General features: G+C 41.0%; 1 protein-coding gene across 3 annotated transcripts in view; it reads left to right on the plus strand.

The window, feature by feature from the left end:
- Positions 1 to 2,687: 2,687 nt before the first annotated feature.
- The window catches only part of TMEM71 (transmembrane protein 71), a 30,762-nt gene continuing 15,581 nt past the window's right edge, over positions 2,688 to 17,868 (plus strand). Inside the window, exons 1-5 of one of the 3 annotated variants that reach the window (XM_025993514.2) lie at positions 2,688 to 3,070; positions 4,420 to 4,495; positions 5,716 to 5,776; positions 7,559 to 7,771; positions 9,287 to 9,459. In XM_025993514.2, coding sequence (XP_025849299.1) covers positions 4,456 to 4,495; positions 5,716 to 5,776; positions 7,559 to 7,771; positions 9,287 to 9,459 — 487 coding nt within the window. In that variant the 5' untranslated portion in view covers positions 2,688 to 3,070; positions 4,420 to 4,455. Of the gene's footprint in view, positions 3,122 to 4,419; positions 4,496 to 5,715; positions 5,777 to 7,558; positions 7,772 to 9,286; positions 9,460 to 17,868 lie in introns of all 3 variants that reach the window. The other 2 variants (XM_072733895.1, XM_072733894.1) reach the window with 2 other exon arrangements.

Consider the following 17,868-nt stretch of genomic DNA (forward strand, 5'->3'; position numbering starts at 1 on the left):
GGGTGATTTAGTGAGGACCAAAGCAGTTGAGTCAAGAGCTAAGGGAGGTGAAGAACAGTCTCTGACTACCAGGGGATATTCTGGGCAGGAAGAAGAGTGAGCAGAAAAAATCCTGGAGCAAGCACAAGTCTGGCATTTAAGGAACAGCAAGGAAACAAGTGGGTCTGAAGAGAGGGGAGTGAAGAGGAAGGTGCAGGGCTGGAATTCTGGCTCTGATGCTTGCTAGTGTCGGGAGAATTATGTAAACTCCCCAAACCTCCATCCTGCCTGTGGATAATAACTGTACTATTTCCTCGGGCTGCGTGAGGTTGAAACAAGATTATACATGCAGTGTTTCCATACTGGGCCTGGTGCACAAGGAATGATTGTTTTTGCTGACAGATTAAGAATCCAAGCTTAGAATCTTAGCTCTTCCAGCTCGCCGTTGACTGGCTGTGTGACGTTAGACAAAGTATTGAGCTCTCTGTGCCTCAGTTTCCTCATCTGTAAAATGAGGATAATGACAGAGCCTCCCTCATGGAGTTGGTATGAGGACTAAATGTGCTAATATATGAAAAGACAGTAGAACAGTGCCTGGCAAATAGTGAGGGCTCCAGAAAGTTAGCAATGATTATGAACATTAATGAGGTCCTAATATGTTCCAGATCAGTAAAGGAATAGACCAAAAAGTAAAATCTGTTTGATGTCAGCCTTTAGGGAAAGGGGATTTATGGACATAGGCAGAGCACAGCGTCTTGAAGAATCAGAAGGATTTTTTTTCCCTTCCCCTTCTAGAAAACATGAGCCAGGGCTGGAAGGAGAAGACGAAAATAGAAAGAATAGAAGAAACAGGAAAAGGATGAGAACGGGGAGATCTGTGGATTATAAGAGAGAGGGTACCAGACTCCTAGAACAGCTGTAGATCAGACTGGCTATTGGGTAAATGTAGACAGATATGACCAGACACAGTCTGGAATAAATGTGTCTGTATTCTAAGGATGACACTAAGGCAGCAAGAGACTCTGACCAAATAGACTACAAGGACAAATGGCCCAGAAAGTAACATTTTTGAGGACTATGTATTAGTTATCTAGTGTTGTGTAAAAAGTTACCCTAAGGGACGCCTGGGTGGCTCAGCAGTTGGGCACCTGCCTTCAACTCAGGGCATGATCCCGGAGTCCCAGGATCGGGTCCCACATTGGGCTCCCTGCAGGGAGCCTGCTTCTCCCTCTGCCTATGTCTCTGCCTCTCTCTGTGTCTCTCATGAATAAATAAATAAAATCTTAAAAAAAAAGTTACCCTAAAACTTGGTGCCTTAAAACACGATTTATTATCACATAGTTTCTATGGGTCAGAAATATGGACAATGCTGAACTGACGCCTCTGCTTGCAGGTGTTGGTAGGCTGCAATCAAAGTATTAGCTGGAGCTACAGTCATCTCAAGGCTCAACTGGCGAAAGATCCGCTTGTAAGCTCACTCACGTGGCTGTTGGCTGGATTGATTCCCAGCTTCAGTCCTTCCCTGGCATTTGAGACAACTCCTTAGATTCTTGCCTTGTGCGCTTCTCCAACATGGTGGCTTGCTTCATCAAAGTGTATAAGCCTAGAAGGAAATAGGGAGGCCAACCAGACTTGTAACCTAATTGTGGAAGTGACAACCCACCACTTGTGTCTCATCTATGCAGGAGAAGCAAGTTATTTGCTTCTGCCCACATTGAAGGAGAGGGAATCACACAAGGATCTTTGAGGGCCTTCTTTGCAAGCTGTCTACCACAGACTAGATGCACTATCAACAGCTTCTGCTGCTAGGAGCATGTTCTACAGAAGATCTTGCCTTTGGCATAATCTTAAGGAGGAAGGGAATCTCAAGAAAAAATAAGATTAACTTTTCTGCCAGGCTGACTGACTAGGGCTTCAGAAGAGAAGCTGATTTACAGAAAACAAGGTGCACATCTTGCACCTCTGAGCTGAGGATTCACTTATTTCTCATTTCTTTTATCTCATTTAATTTCCAAGGCATCCTGCAAAATGTATATTATTACTCACGATTGAAAGAATTGCAACTCAAAGAGGTTAAGCCACAAATCCAAGGTTGCACAGCTGGCAGGCAAAGTTTGAATCTCTGCCTGGTTCCAAAACCCATATTCTCTCCATACCCAACGCACCTTAATGTTGCTAGAATGTGTTTTGTTTTGTTTTGTTTTACCATTTTCAACAGCGGAGATTTTTAGGAACCCCCTGACAGCGGGAAATTCTTTGAGGTCACCTAAAATATAAATATAAAATGCAAAATGCCACCCATAGGGTTCCCTGTAAAGCTCAACCTTTGGCGAATCAACATATTGCCACTACAGACATTTTCACAAAATCCAGTTCCTGGTATCAAATAGTATCCTGAACTTCATAACATCAGCGTGTTATCATCAATAAACTTAATTAATTTGGACAGAGCACAACTATGCACTGCTCATACAGAAAAAGGCCAGAGGATGATGAGCAAGAAGTGTGGCTTCTAGGGAAGTTCTCACGTTCTCACAGCAAGGGGTGGCGAGGTAGCTCAGAAAGGCATCCCTCGAGTGACCATGATGTATCCAGCTGGCCTGATTTGTGGGCGGCACCTCCCCTGCTGCTGGTCCAGGAAACTATTTTCAGTCTTCACCATAACTCCTGGGCGTGAATGCCACTGATGAGAGCCCAACAGGAAGTGTGACCTCATCTTGCCTCTCAGTCTCTGGTTACGCAGGCTGTTTTTGAAAGAAAACAAGAACGGTTATAAAGCTGACTTTCTCGAGAACGACATGCCCTTTTATTCTAAGAAACAGCCAAAAGAACAAGAGGCCACTGAAGACCAAACTTCCCTGCAAACTCCTGCACACAGTGGCGTGTGCAGGCATCTGTTACTAGGAGGGAATGGGATTTCCCTTTATTACGAGACGTCTTTGCACCTGTTGACACTCTGACATTATTTTCAGCTGAAGGACCGCTAAGTCCAGGATCTCTCCACTGTCAACCAGAGGAAGCTTCGTACGTCAGTGATTCTTCTATTTATCAATAGGAAGAAGCAACTGGGAACTCCCTTTGGAAGGAGCATGTATGGACAGATTATTTTGCAGAATGGATGTGTTACTTTGATGGAATTCTGGTAGACAGAATCTGTTTCTTGAAAAGATTTAGAGCTGTTACTGAAGGCTTTTGCAGTGCTACTAATACTCGATTAACTGTTAGTATACTGCCTGTAGCCTGAAACAAATATTTGTAAGATAGAGCAGTAAAACTTTGCTTTCTGCCACAGGATGCGTTGCTTTAAATTGAAACTTAATGCTTGGGGAAAGCTAACATGGTATAATTTGGGCTGCACACCTCGGATGATATTGATCAAAAATCAAAAGGACAGTGGCAAACTATTATATTATGGTGCAAACCATCTTATTTTATATTCCAAACGAGAACCTATGAATGTGTGCCTTGATTTAGAGATCTTCTGGGGAATGACCAGCGTGTTCTCCTGACTTCTCGGAAGGTCTCTATAAGCTAAGATGTATATTTCCTAGAAGGTGTTGCATCTAATTTATTGCATCCATTTTGGAGCTGTAAGATTATCCTGGCTTGACTTAATGTATGACAGCTACAAAAAACAGTCCATTACTAGTTATCACATTTTGAAAATGTGGATAGAGGTGGTGAACCAGAAAAGAATTTGGTCCTGCCTTGCAAGGCTATTAGGGTAGCGATGTGTCGAAAGTGTCATAGTCTGCAGCAGGTAGATCTATGTGGTGAGTGGTGGATGAGCAAAGTCTACATAATTTATACACTTGGATGTATTTTTAATTTGTAATTGAGAAAGTAAATTTATATGTTGATGAGAACTGCGTTTTGAAATCTGCCTGATGGTAGCCTATTTTTAGTGCAACGCTGCTTGTGCTGCTGGGAATGTCCAGGCTCTAAAGACCGCCAGCCCTCGCTATGGGAGCCTGTCAATGGTTCGAGGTGTCACACAAAAGACAGACACCAATCCCCAAGCGTGGCTTGAAACTTGGTAATGGTGGCAATGTGTGTGGGATGATGAAACTACAAATACACGTATTTAGAGGGCTCTATAACCCAATCTTTTTTCTGATTTCTCAAAGAAATAACTCACTTGTATTATTTATTTTGGTGACAAATCAACCACGCAAATCTAGCTTTCCCAAATAAAATGCTGTTCTTATTTACAGAATGAAATTATTTGGATACACTCAGCCACATAACGGGAAATAATTCAAAATCGTAGATGCAGACACAACCTCAGTGGTCAGTCTTTCCAGTCTCCTCTTTCAGTCCTGAATCTCTGTGTCATTCAGTAAACAAGTCTGACTGGTGCAATTAGTAAATGCCATCTGTTTTGGCATCATTTTTCTATTTTTAATATATAATCCACCTTTTTTTTCATGTCTTTTTCAGAAAATCTGTGAAGTTTGAACAAGCAGCCTTCCCAACATGTACCGAATATCTCAACTGATGTCAACACCAGTAGCAAGTAAATGTGGGAGAACTGCTATGCGCAATTATCTTTTGAACGATTAGACTTCTTTTAGCAATTTCCTTGCTTTGATTTTGCTGATACTCATACCATTAACCATCTGTCAGTAGCTTGTGCTTCTTAAGTGCCAGTGTTCACTTTGGCAATGATTTTGACTTCATTTCTTTCCTTGAGAGAAATGTGGTATTTGTCTTTTTAGTAGAAAAAAAATCACTGGTTTTTTAGATGCCTGTGCATAAATGTGAAAGGAGATTGTTTATCAGCTACTATTAAGATGCAAAACTGTCTATAAAAAAATACTGAATGATTTTGATAGCTACTTGCAGGAAGTAAGGGCGTTGTTAAAACGGTAGTGGTTTCAAGTTTCTTCCTTCCTCTTGTCATTTTCTCCCCAAACCCTGCTTGTAACCAGCGCCCCCCCACACACACACACCTACAATTTACTCCTTACTAATCAACCAGCCTGATCTGAAAGTCTAAAGTTTGTCTTTGATATTAATCGTCTGCAATAAGAATCAACTTTCACTGAGCCTCTTAGAAGTGTTTACACATTACTGTATAAAATCCTGCTTTAGAGTTTAGAATATTAATTAACTGCACTTTCTCCAACTGAAATCTGTTGCTATGCCTTGGTTAAAGTGGAATGAATGAACGGATGATTTTTTTAATTAAGAATATTCACAGACTTCATATGTTGGAAAATCATTTCTATAAAACAAAACAACATATTTTTTTTTCTTCCACTAACGTCTTCTGCTCATTATTTTACAATAGAAGTGTTTTACAATGCCCTAATGAGAGAGAGTCTAGGCAGATGATTGAATTCCTCAAATTACTGAGTAAGTTAAAATAACTAGCACATCGGGTCATTGATTTTGGTTTTCTACAGCTTCACACAAGATGCTTTCTTCCTCCTTTTCATGATGAATCAGTTTGATGCTAATGGTTTATTATTACCTCATCCTCCACTAAGAAACCTCTAAAGGAATGTTGAGTGAGTGAAAAAACAGAAGATAGAAGCCCTTAGATTATTTCTGGCTCCCCGTAAAGGCCTGATGACAAATTGTGTCAGTCCTGATTCACTGGACGGTTGCACCCGTTGGAATCTCCGCTGAGTCTGGAGCTATGCAGACCTTCTTTGACGCCTCTGTTATTTGCAGTCATGCATGTTAGGCAGGTGGGATAAATTTGTCCTTCTCTCCTGTTTGCTGATGCAGGTTCTTCTGGCTCTGAGGGAGGATATACTGGAAAGCCGTCTCCCACATGTGTTTTCCCAAGGTATTCCATGGGGCTTTTCTCAAGACAAATCACTCATGTTCTCTTCCTGTGTGTCTTACTCTGTTGCCTTCCTTGTTTAAAAATATTTGTTATAGCTCTCATGTAGTTTTGGTATGGACATAAATCTTCAGTCCCATGCACCTACAAAATGAAAACTTGCCTACCCTAATTACAGAATTGGATGGGGTGGCTATAAGTGTGGGAGCAAATGTGAATTGTTTGGGGAGTGAAGAAGCTGCTGAATGCTGATGAATAGTTACGTTTGCTTAAACCGATGTTCTCCTAAATATGCTTTACGATCTCACTTTTTAAGAGCAACAAGTTTCTAAGTTTCTACACCAATGCACAAGCTGGCCGAATGCTGTGCTCCACAAAAGTGTGTAGAGTCTACCATTTTGTTCAAGTTCTACAATGAAATCTCTCTTTTCCTTCCTTCCTTTTTGCCCCTGTCTCTTCTCTTCATCTTTTATTCCTTATGCACATCTCATTGATGTTTTCTCTAGCATTTTGTGAAATGTACCAATGGTATAAAGGAATCCTGCATTGGTGTAGAATTTGCATACAAATTCTAGGCTTCTTGCTACTGTCAAATGAATCTACCAAGGATGAACAAGAAGGTCATGGAAATGAGCACGTGCTTTATAGTGCTATAAAGTCAGATAGATCAGGGTTCAAATCCTAGCTCTGTCACTCACCAGCTATCACAAAATGTCCAAGTTATTTGTCCTTCAGCATCTCAGGTTTTTTCTTTTCCTACAGTACAATGAAGATTCCAATACTTAGCTTTTGGGGAGGTTTGTGAAGAGTAGATAAAGCATGAAGTATGAGCCAGGCCCCTCATATGTTTTCAATAAATATTATCCATTTAAAACTGTATTTTACTAATGTTAGTGCATGTGTTAATTGCAGACAGGTTTCTACATTTAAAACTTTACCAGAGGGTGCCTGGGTGGCTCAGTCGGTTAAGTGTCTGCCTTTGGCCCTAGTTATGATCCCAGGCTCCCTACTCAGTGCGGAGTCTGCTTCTCCCTCTCCCTCTGACTCTCCCACCCCCATTCGTGCTCTCTCTCACTCTCTATCTCAAATAAATACATAAATCTTTTTAAAAAATTAAATAAAACTTTGTCAGAAATTCAGAGAGCATGCAACATGAGGTGGCCCTTCAATCACACAGATATATGATTGTTTCTCAAACCTAAGACACGTGAAGATTTAGCCAACTAAATAAGAGATTTCCCTGGATACCAAATCACAAACTGTATGATCGTTTGTGCAGCTAACCTAGAGGGAAGTTGGCAAAGGTCAAAAAGATCTCTTTGATTGTGTGCTCACCCTATAATTCATCTGTGTCTGGTGGCCACAGAGCTGTAATTTATCAATCGCAGGGAAAGAGCAAGGATATGGCAATTGGAGGACTATTCAAAGAAAGGGAGTGGAGACTCTTAAGCTTCCAACACCCCAGATAGGCTGTTTTGTAATTTATCCATCCAAGAAAATGGATTAATGTCAAGGGTGTAGTTGCCTCATATGGCAAAAAGACTGATTAGCCATAATGTTTTCATCAACATGTTTAAAACAGAAAGAAGCACTATATGCCCTGTCTTTCAGTGCTCTCATTAGTGAGGAGATGAAGTCCAGATTGACAGTGACATTTTTAGGGCAGCAGAAGTAACTGGTAGCCATGAAGACAAAGAGGTATTTTCCTTCACGGTGGCTAGAAATGTGTTTTTTGTGGGACTGGATGCAGTGGAGAGATGCAAAGGACTTTCCTTCTCCCTTTAGCTTTGCCTGTGATTTCCTGGATGGTGACACTTCCTTCAAATGCTGCTCCATAGATCTCCTGACAGGCTCCCACTCTGCCTGTCGCCGGAGTCCCAGACTCCTCTCCAATGGCTACTACACTTGGACAGCAGACAGTTTCCTCTGTGACAAAGATGGCAACATAACTCTGAGTCCACCCCAGACCAGTGTTCTTTACAAGGAGAATTTAGTTAGGTAAGTTAAGCATATTGTGGAAAATAATCTGAAGTGCAATCCATCCACTAATTGCTCATTCATTCATTTGTTCATTCAGTGATGATTTTCAAGAGCCCATTACTGCTCCAGACTGTGGAAGCTCAGAAACTAATATGGGGCATGGACAGCTGACATAAAAACAAACAAACGTGATGAAGTGATGTGGGTGTTGGGGTAGAGGTCTGAACAGAATGCAGTGGAGGAGAAGAGGAAGGGAAACCTGTTTCACTTGGAGAAATAGGTTAAAACAAGATTCCTAGAGATAATGAAGATTGATTTGAGTCTTGACAGATGTACGATGTTAGCCAAAATAAAAGTAGCACTGGAGACTTCCAGAGAGGGAACAGGCATGGAGTTCTGGACCCAGTACAATTTGGGAAATGGCAGGTGTTTTGGCAGAGATACAGCTCAGGGTGGAAGGGACACGAGAGAAGACTGAGCAGACAGACACAGAGGCTGAATGGAGAAGCTCCAAATCCAGCTGAGGGCATTGGTTTTTGTTCTGCAGGTAGAGAGGAGCCATTGACAAAGGAACAGATTTTTTCCTTAGCATGTTAACCCTGATTACAATGTAGAGGATGAATTACTGGGAGTGTTGATGGTTGTGTAGTCCAAGTCTTTCAGAAATGCCAACCAAATTATGTCACCACCATACCCCTCCCTTGACATACCCAGTGATTTCCCCTCACTCTAATATCAAATTCCAACTCTTCACATAACACTTGGGATTCTCCATTATCGTTATATTCAAGATTCTTCATTCCCTGCCTTAATTTTACCTCTCTCCAGCCTCATTTCCTAGCATGACCCAATATGAGGCATATTTGTTCTTCAATGAATAGGTCAGATCATCCTATGCAGCTCAATGGTCTCCTACTCCTAGAAGGCTCCCTTGACTCTCGATCAGCAATACCCTTCCTGATGCTTACAGAGAAGCTTACAGAGCAGCTTATGTCCCAGACATAGTATGGTAATGCAGAGCAGAGACTATGGAACCAGCTCACCTGGGTTTACCTCCTAGTTATAACACTTACTAAAGGTATATTCCCAGCCAAGTTACCTAACCTTTTGTGCCTCAGTTTCCTGATCTGAAAAATGGGGTCACAATAGTACTTTCCTCTCAGGGCTGTTCTAAGAATAATGTGGTTACTATATGTAAACCATGTAGAAAGACATCTGGCGTGGGATAAGCTCTATAAAGGCATTAGCTTCATCTGCATTATTCTTGTCTTCCTCCTGTACTGGATTGTGAACATTTTTTTACCCAAGTTTTTATCTTATATATCAGTATTTTGGTATTGATCCAGGCACCTGGCACACACAGAATTTAAGAAACTTCTGTGCGATTAACAGAGGGAACAAATGAAATGAGCTTTGCAGATCTGAGTTATAGAGATGTGTTCTATGTGTCAAATCACTTTCACTAAATTCTTGGTTTTGAACCAGAGGTGGCTGCTATTCATTATACATCATGTTACCTTCATTCTTCTCCAGAATATTTAGAAAGAAAAGGAGAATCCGCCGTTCCTTTTCTAATCTCTTCAGCCTCAGTGCCTCTAAATCCTGGCTGCATGGAAACATCTTTGGTGATGTTGACTCTCCCCTAAGTGAGGACACCTGGTTGGAGGGAGTCAGGAGGCTGGATGCACACCATTGCAGTGAGATCGGTGAGTTTGAATCTCCTTATCATTTGCAGTAGCAGAAATATCATGGGCAGTAGCAACCATGTGGTCCTGGACCAATGTAAATTTCAGAGATGACCATCATTGCATAGAGAGGATGGGCCACATTTTTAAAAATTACCCAAAGTTCTATCCACATTACTTATATGATTGAACTACATACATGTTCATATCACGTGTTATGAAAATAGTCTTTTTTAAATGTGTAAGTTATTAAGATGATAATATCTGAAAAATATATTTGTACATCTTCAGTGTAGCTTCTCTATGTGGAATATGGATGGAGAAAAGACACTGAAGTTGGGGTCCAGGTCCCCAGGTGGGCATCCTGAGATAGTTACTTAACTTGGCTATGTCTCAATTTCCTTATTTTATTTTAGTTTTTTTCAATTTCCTTATTTTAAAAACAAGATACATATACAGAGTTTGATAATATATTCCTGTTGAAATATGTGCTATATGTATATATTAGACATACATGTATATCATATATATATGCGTATACATATTAAATATACATGATATTATGTAATACACATAATAAAATATTAATACATGTATATGTGTGTATAGATACACATATATATGTATATAAACACAATGATGTGAACCCAAAGTATATCTTAAAGATTAAATGGGACAATGAGTATCAAGCATAGTTCAATCCCTGGTACTCAATGATTTGTAGTTATAATTATTTTTATTACTAGAATGGAGACAATGGATATTTACTAGGCACCTACCATCTGCCAGGCAGTATGCAGGGTCTGGGGACACAAGAGTAAATACAAATAATATAACCTCGGACTCTATTTGCTGGGACAGGGGGGTGAGGTTCAGATCTCTGTCAAATAATTGCACAAATATAAAATAATTATAGTAATGCCATGGAGAAAAAAAAATATGATGTAATCGGTGATTTGACCCAATCAGAAACTCAGGAAAGTCATCTCTGTGGAAGTGGCATTTGAGCTGATTTCTAGAAACTAGGAAGGGCTTCTCTGGGCAAAGGGGGGAAGGTAAGAGCATTCTAGACTCAAGAGACAAAATGGCTAGGTCTGAGGAGTCTGGGAAGTAGGTTTGCTGGATGAGGGAAGACTACATACCTGGTTTGGAGAATGTTGGGTTTAAGTTCCTTTGGGACATAAGGAGCAAGTCAACCTGGAGCTCCAAGGGGCAGTGTGTCAAAGATACACATCCATGAGTTGCCTAACCCTAGGTGGCCCCTGAAGCCATGGAGTGGATGAGAGAGATTAGGAAGAGGGTAGAGTTGGCAAAGAGGGAGTCTAGAATGGAATTTTTTGAATGGGTAAATAGAAAGGATTAGCCTGCAAAGGGGATTGAGAGGAGGCACACAAAACTAAGTGAAATGAGAATCAAAGGAAAATAGTGCTTTGAGAGGGATGGGGTTGTCAACAGTGGCAAATCATGCCCAAAGGTTAAATGGAATGGCAACTGGATTCATTGATCTGGAAGTTGTTGGTGGTAGAGTGACAGAGGCTGAAGAGAACCAGGAGAAGGGTGAAGAGTGTGGGAGGTAAGGAAATGGAGGCATGAGATATTAACACTTCAAGGTGTCTTCTGGGCAAAGAAGGAGAAAGACTTGGTCTCTCTCTCTCTCTCTCTCTCTCTCTCATACACACACACACACACACACACACACACACATTTGACTCTGGTCACACTCATCCACTCTCGGTTCCCTGAATGGACCATGTTCTTCCACACTTCTGTAGTTTTTCTCATATTGTTCTCTCTGCTGGAATTCATTCATTCATTCATTCACTGGTAAGATTTTATTGAGGGTCAGGTACATACCAGGCACGATTTTACACATGGGGACATAGTGGTGACCAAACTCGTTCAAATGAAACTTGCATCCCTGTGAGAGAAGACAGGCAATAAATAAATTACAGAGAATGTTATAAGTGGTAAATGGTATGGAAAACAAAAAAGGAAGAAGAGATGGGAATTGCAGGTTTAAGTAGGGTGATTAAGATGGCCTCATGAGAATGACTTCTGAGCATTGACTGAAAAGTGGGAGTGAAGCATTGAGAAGAGGAACAATCCAGGCAAAGGAAATGTGAGTGCAAAGGCTCTGGACTAGGAGCATCCCAGGGCTGAGTGTGAAAGGAGAGGAGAGAGGATAGGATCACAGGGGTATGTGACTGGGTGCTAGCGGGGAAGGACAGGGACCATGGAAAACCATTTCAAACACCTTGCCTTCTCCTCTGAGTGAGAAGAGAACCTATTGGAGGATTTTGAGTAGAGGAATAGTATGATTCCATTTACACACTGACAAGATATCTCTGACTGCTGTGTTCAAATTAAATGTTAGGTAGGTATTGGGGCAGATGCAAGGAAACCAGTTAAAGGGCTGTTGGAGTAACTCGGTGGGAAGATAATAGTGACTTGAACTAAGCAGGTAAAGATGAGAAGTAGTAGGATTCTTGATATATTTCAAAAATAGTGCCAACAGGAAAAAAAAATAGCCAACAGGATTTGCTGATGTGGGCTGAGAGAGAGAAGTCATCCTTGTTTATTTATAAGCTAAGTACTTTACATTCTGTCCTATTACCTTGTTTATATACATTATCTTGTTTAAATATTCCAAAGCCTCCTGGAAGTAGGTCATATGATCATAATTTTTATTATGGTGAAAGTGGGCTCAGGGTTAAGTGACTTGACCAAGTTCATTTAGTTTATAAACAGCAGACCTGGAATCCAATGTGGGTCTGTCTGGTTCAAAAGCCAAGTCTTTGTTCTAGTGCCAAAAAGGATTTTGCTTTTCCTTCCAAGATGAAATCTAGGATATACCCCCAAAGCCCAGGCTCAAAGAGCAAGCAATAGGAATCATATAACACTACAGTATAATAATTTAAAGGTATAGTACTTACATGTCTTACTATTTTTCTCATTCCACTTCCTGGGCAGAAAACACAATGCTACGCTCATTTTTTTTTTTTACTTTTTTAAGTTGTGGTAATTATAGATTCATGAGAAGTTGCTAAAAATAGTACAGAGAAGGCCTGCATACATTTCATCCAGATTCCCTCACTGGTTACAACTTACTCAACTATACAGTCATTATCAAAACCTGGAAATTAACATTGACACAATACGATTAAGATTTCACCAGTTTTCAAATGCACTTGTGTGTGTGTGAGTGTATTACTAGATCAATTTAAAAACAGAGTAAGTACTTGTTAAATGAAGGCATAATTCTCACGCAAACAAAAGATTAATTAAATGGAACGTATCCTAGTTCCCACAATAACAAGGATGTATAAACAGGGCAGAGAGAAAAGAAAGAGGCAGGGAGGTGGGGGATGAGCCTGGAAGGATAAACTGAAGATATATTTGGAGAACCTTCTGTGCCGTGTTGAAGAGTTTGGATTTTATCCTACTCAATCAAGGGTATCTTAGAAGGCTCTCAAGCAGGGTGATAACATAATTAGATTCGAATTTTCAAAGATTACCTTGACAGGAACATGAAGTGAAGATTGGATGAAAGGTACCAAGTGGGAGCTCAAGGGCAATTAAAACCAACAGGCATACAGAGGAATGTGGATCTGGAAATAGAGAGGAAGGAAAAGATTTAAGGAATATTCTTTAAGGCAGAATGGCCAGGTTGGTGAATGGTTGACTGTGATGATGCGAAGTTGGAAGAATCGAAGAAAACTGGGAAGCTGCATGAAAAGTTCAGCCATCAAGAAGGCTTGGACGGCAGTAATGGTGGAGTAATGAGGAGAATGGGCTTTTGAGCAGAATGGGTTTGAACTCAAGTCTTGAAACCGTGTTTTCCGACCTAAGTGGCCTTGGATAAGTTAATTAATCCCCATGACCTCCATTTCTTCACATATAAAAGAGAAAAATAGCACATAGAATTATTGTGAGGATAATATGTACTAATTCTTGAAAAGTACATATTAGCATATGGGCTGGTGTTCTGCTCAGGACTTATTAGCTCTGAAGAGGCAAAAAAAAAAAAACAAAAAAACAGATTTGAGTCCAGAAACGAGACAATGAATTCTATTTTCTGTGAGCTGAATTTGGGGCACCGGGAGTAAGTGGAAAGATAGCCAGGGGATGTTTGGAAACATGATAAAAGTGTCCCAGAGCAAGGAAGGACCTAGAGATATTGCTTTGGAAGCCAATACAAGAAGTTGTAGAAGTCTTGAGAATAAAGTGGTCTACCAATAAAAAATGTAAATGAACAGAAAAGGGAGTTAAGAAAGAAACTGAGGAGGTTGAACAGAAGCTCCAGCCATAATTTCCCCTAACAATAGTGAGTGTCATGGGCCAGCATCATCCCAACCAATCCACATTTTTAAAAATGATTTTACTTATTTATTTCAGAGAGAGAGAGAGAGAGTATGAGTGGTAGGGAGGGGCAGAGGGAGAGGGAGAAACAGACTCCGTACTGAGCAGGGAGTCTGATGGGACATTCGATTTCAGGACCCTGAGATCTTGACCTCACCCCAGGGCAGATGCTTCGCCAACTGAGCCAGCCAGGCGTCCCCCGACCAATCCATGTTATGTACATCCCCTCTCTCCAATGTCTGCAAGGGACTATCACCTGTGTGTGTGTGTGTGTGTGTGTGTGTGTGTGTGTGTTAAGAACACTCAACATAAGACATACCCTCGTAGCAAAGTTTTGTCTGCAACACAGCATTGTTAGCTATAGGTTCTGTGCTATGCAGTGGATCAGTCGGACTTATTCATCTGAAACATGGGCTGCTGAAATCATGGAGTATTTCTCCTTCTGTGTCTGACTTATTTCATTTAGCATAACATCCTTTAGGCCCATCCATGTTGACAAGGATATGGAGAAAAGGGAACCCTTGGGCACTGCTGGTGGGAATGTAAATTGGTCCAGCCACTATGTAGAAGTTTCACAAAAAATTAAATATAGAACTACCATATGATCCACTTCTAGGCATGTACTCAAAGGAATTGAAATCAGAATCTCAAAAAGATAGCCTCACTGCTGTGTTCTTTGCAGCATTATTTACAGGAGCCAAGATAAAGAAATAACCCAAGTGTCCATCAATGATAATGGGTAAAGAAAATAGGGTATCTACATACGATGGAATACTATTTAGTCTTATGACAAAAGGAAATCCTACCATTTGCAACAACATAGAGAGAATATTATTCTTATCTCTTTTTTATAGAGAGGGAAACTAAGGCAGATTAGATAATTTCCCTGGGGCCACCCAACTAGTAAGTAGCACAGCCTGGATTCCAATCCAAGAGTCTTGAGCATATGCTCACTGCTCTATACCCAGGAAAGGTTCTCTGGGGAAAATTTCTCAGGCAAGGAACCAGAAGAGCATGTCATAAAAGAGGAGAATATAAAGAAATAGCTAGTGGTGCACAACTTAATAAAGAAGTGTCCCGTAGCCTTGAAAATGTTCCTGATAAATGAGTTATGTGTGGAATCTTTCATCAGAAGGGAACATCCAGGACATTTTACCTACTCTTGGCATTCCTGGCAGATGGGTGAAAATGCCTGTAGTAATACGGCACTGTTTTTAATTTATTTTTTAAAAGATTTTATTTATTTATTCATGAGCGACACAGAGAGAGAGAGAGGCAGAGACACAGGCAGAGGGAGAAGCAGGCTCCATGCAGGAAGCCTGACATGGGACTCGATCCCCGGACTCTGGGATCATGCCCTGAGCCAAAGGCAGACACTCAACCACTGAGCCGTCCAGGCGTCCCACTATTTTTAATTTAATAAGATACTTTTAATTGAGATACCATTCACACATCATAAAATCTATTCTTAATATATACACAAGGTGGTTTGTGCAAACGTGATCACTTTTTTTAAAAAAATTTAGATTACTTCCAGGATAGTCAACATACAATGTTAAATTAGTTTCAGGTGTGGAATACAGTGAGTCAACAATTCTCTACATTACCCTGTGCTCATCATGATGAGTGTACTCTTAACCCCTCCACCTGTTTCACCCATCCGCCCACCTACCTTCCCTGTTTGTTCTCTAGAGTTAAGAGTCTGTTCCTTGGCTTGTCTCATTTGTCGTTGTTCATTTGCTTTGTTTCTTAAAATCCACATGCGAGTAAGACCATATGGTATTTGTCTTTCCCTGACATCTCACTTAGCATTATACCCTCTAAATCCATCCATGTTTGCAAGTGACAAGATTTCACTCTTTTTGATAGCTGAGTAATATCCTATTGTGAATTTATACTACATCTTCTTTCTTCATTCATGCATCGACGGACACTTGGGCTGCTTCCGTATCTTGGCTTTGGTCAGTGATGCTGCAATAACAGAGGTGCATGTATGCTTTTAAACTAATGTTTTCATATTCTTTGGGTAAAAAGCTAATAAAGTGATTACTGGATCAGAGGGTAGCTCTATTTTTAATTTTTTGAGGAAACTCCATATTCTTTTCCGCAGTGACTGCACCAGGCAACCATGACCACTTTCTACCCCTGGAACATCTTCATCACCCCAAAGAGAAACCCCACACTCATTGCCAGTCACTTCCTGTTCCCCATCCTCCCCCCCCCCCCCCCCAGTGCCCAACAACCATTCATGGGCTTGCCCTTCTGACCTACCCCTTTGGGCTGCCGTGACTTTTTAAGGCTACCTCCTCCTCTTACTGGGAACGCTGCTGCAGTAGTGGCTTCCCTATGTTCACCCATTTGGTGGTTTTTCAAAGTCTCCAACCCTCCGTGCTAGGCTGGCTTTCCTGAGTACATGGGACTCTTCTCAGTTCTAAAGCACCATTTCCCAAAGTGCAGGCTGGGGGGACGGACACCTTTAGGACATAGAAGTCACAAACACTGAATCTCACAGTGACAGAGAAACTGTGGTCCCTTTTCCAATTCTCTCAGTCCTTCTGACATAAACCAGGAGAAAGGCTCAGTTTAGAATCTTGGTAGCTGGAGCTCCTGGGTGGCTCAGTGGTTGAACATCTGCCATCAGCCCAGGTCGTGATCCTGGGGTCCTGGGATCAAGTCTCACATCAGGCTTCCTGCAGGGATCCTGTTTCTCCTCCTGCCTATGTCTCTGCCTCTCTCTCTGTGTCTCTCATGAATAAATAAATTTTTTTTTTTTTTAAAAAAAAGAGTCTTGGTAGCTTCAAGGCTCAAACTCTTGCTAGTCTTTTGTTTTCACCAAGTTGTTTTTTAACAAAGAACAGGCTCAGAGCTTTCTGGTATGGGCAAATTAAATCAAGTCTAATTTTCATTGTATTCAGTTTTCCACTTACTTTCTCTTTACGGCATTTAAGTGACTGACACACAGTTCCCTTCAAAGTAGAAGATTTAATGAAACAACGTAAAAGAGAATATTAAAAATGGCTAAGGGCAAGCAGGCTCTGGGATATGGCCAAAATCAGGAAAATGATGCTTAGATGCTGGAAGTCTGGAAACCGGTGTTCTAAGGGCAATGTTTCACATATTCAACAATTAACATCTAGTTTTCCCGTAGTTTGCCTCCTGGAAACATGTCCAAACAATTGTAAAACAATTGGACCACAGCAGTGCTGCACGAGGATGAGCTATCTTGCTAAAATTCCCATGGTTTCCAAATATCTTCTAAATATAACAAATCAAACCACCCCCCTCCAAAATCGGTAATTAGGCAAACCGGGTGCACACAGGACTTTGAAATCCCTCATCTCTGCTGTCAACTGTAATCAAATCTTCCCCAGACTTCTTGTTTTCCGGATTTACCCAAGGCCCCGTGACTTTTATCAGCAATTTATTTTTCTCTGGAAATGTCGCCTCGTTAGAAGACTCAAGAAGAATTCAAAATTAAATTGTTCTGCTGTTTTCTCTCTGGGCAAGGGATGCAATCAAAACTTACTTCCCCTGACTTTCTCGTGCCTCATTTTTCAGACTAAAAAGGATTTTTATTGGTTGCCTATTTTATCCTTAGCTCACCCCTTTTGCAGCTGTGTCTAGACACCTTCCTCATCAGCTGCAATTCATTTTTTAGCCGTGGCATTTTGCAGCTCCCCAGACCCCGGGACTGCAGTTTGGGAGACATTCCCAGAGCCTGTGAGTCATACTGAAAGAAGATAAAGCATTCTTGCAGACAGGACTGATCAGTAGTGCCCGTTCCACTTCTCCCAGGCCCAGGAAAGAGAGGTAGGACACCTCAGGCAAGGCTTTCCAGCTTGAGGTCTGTGGTTTCCTCCAGAGCTGATGCCTCTCCTATAAATATCTTTGATGGCAACATCTGTTATGTGGCTTTATGTTTCCCTCCATGGCAAACAATAATGCCCATTTTATATGCAAGGGTATGGAAATACGCTTGGAAGAAATAGACCCTTTTAAAACAGAAGTAAGCTAGATGGAGTTTAAATAAATCAGGAGAAATAGAATAGAATTAGTATCTTCCAATGTGAT

This window comes from Vulpes vulpes, chromosome 13, assembly GCF_048418805.1.
Source record: "Vulpes vulpes isolate BD-2025 chromosome 13, VulVul3, whole genome shotgun sequence".
NCBI lineage: Eukaryota > Metazoa > Chordata > Mammalia > Carnivora > Canidae > Vulpes > Vulpes vulpes.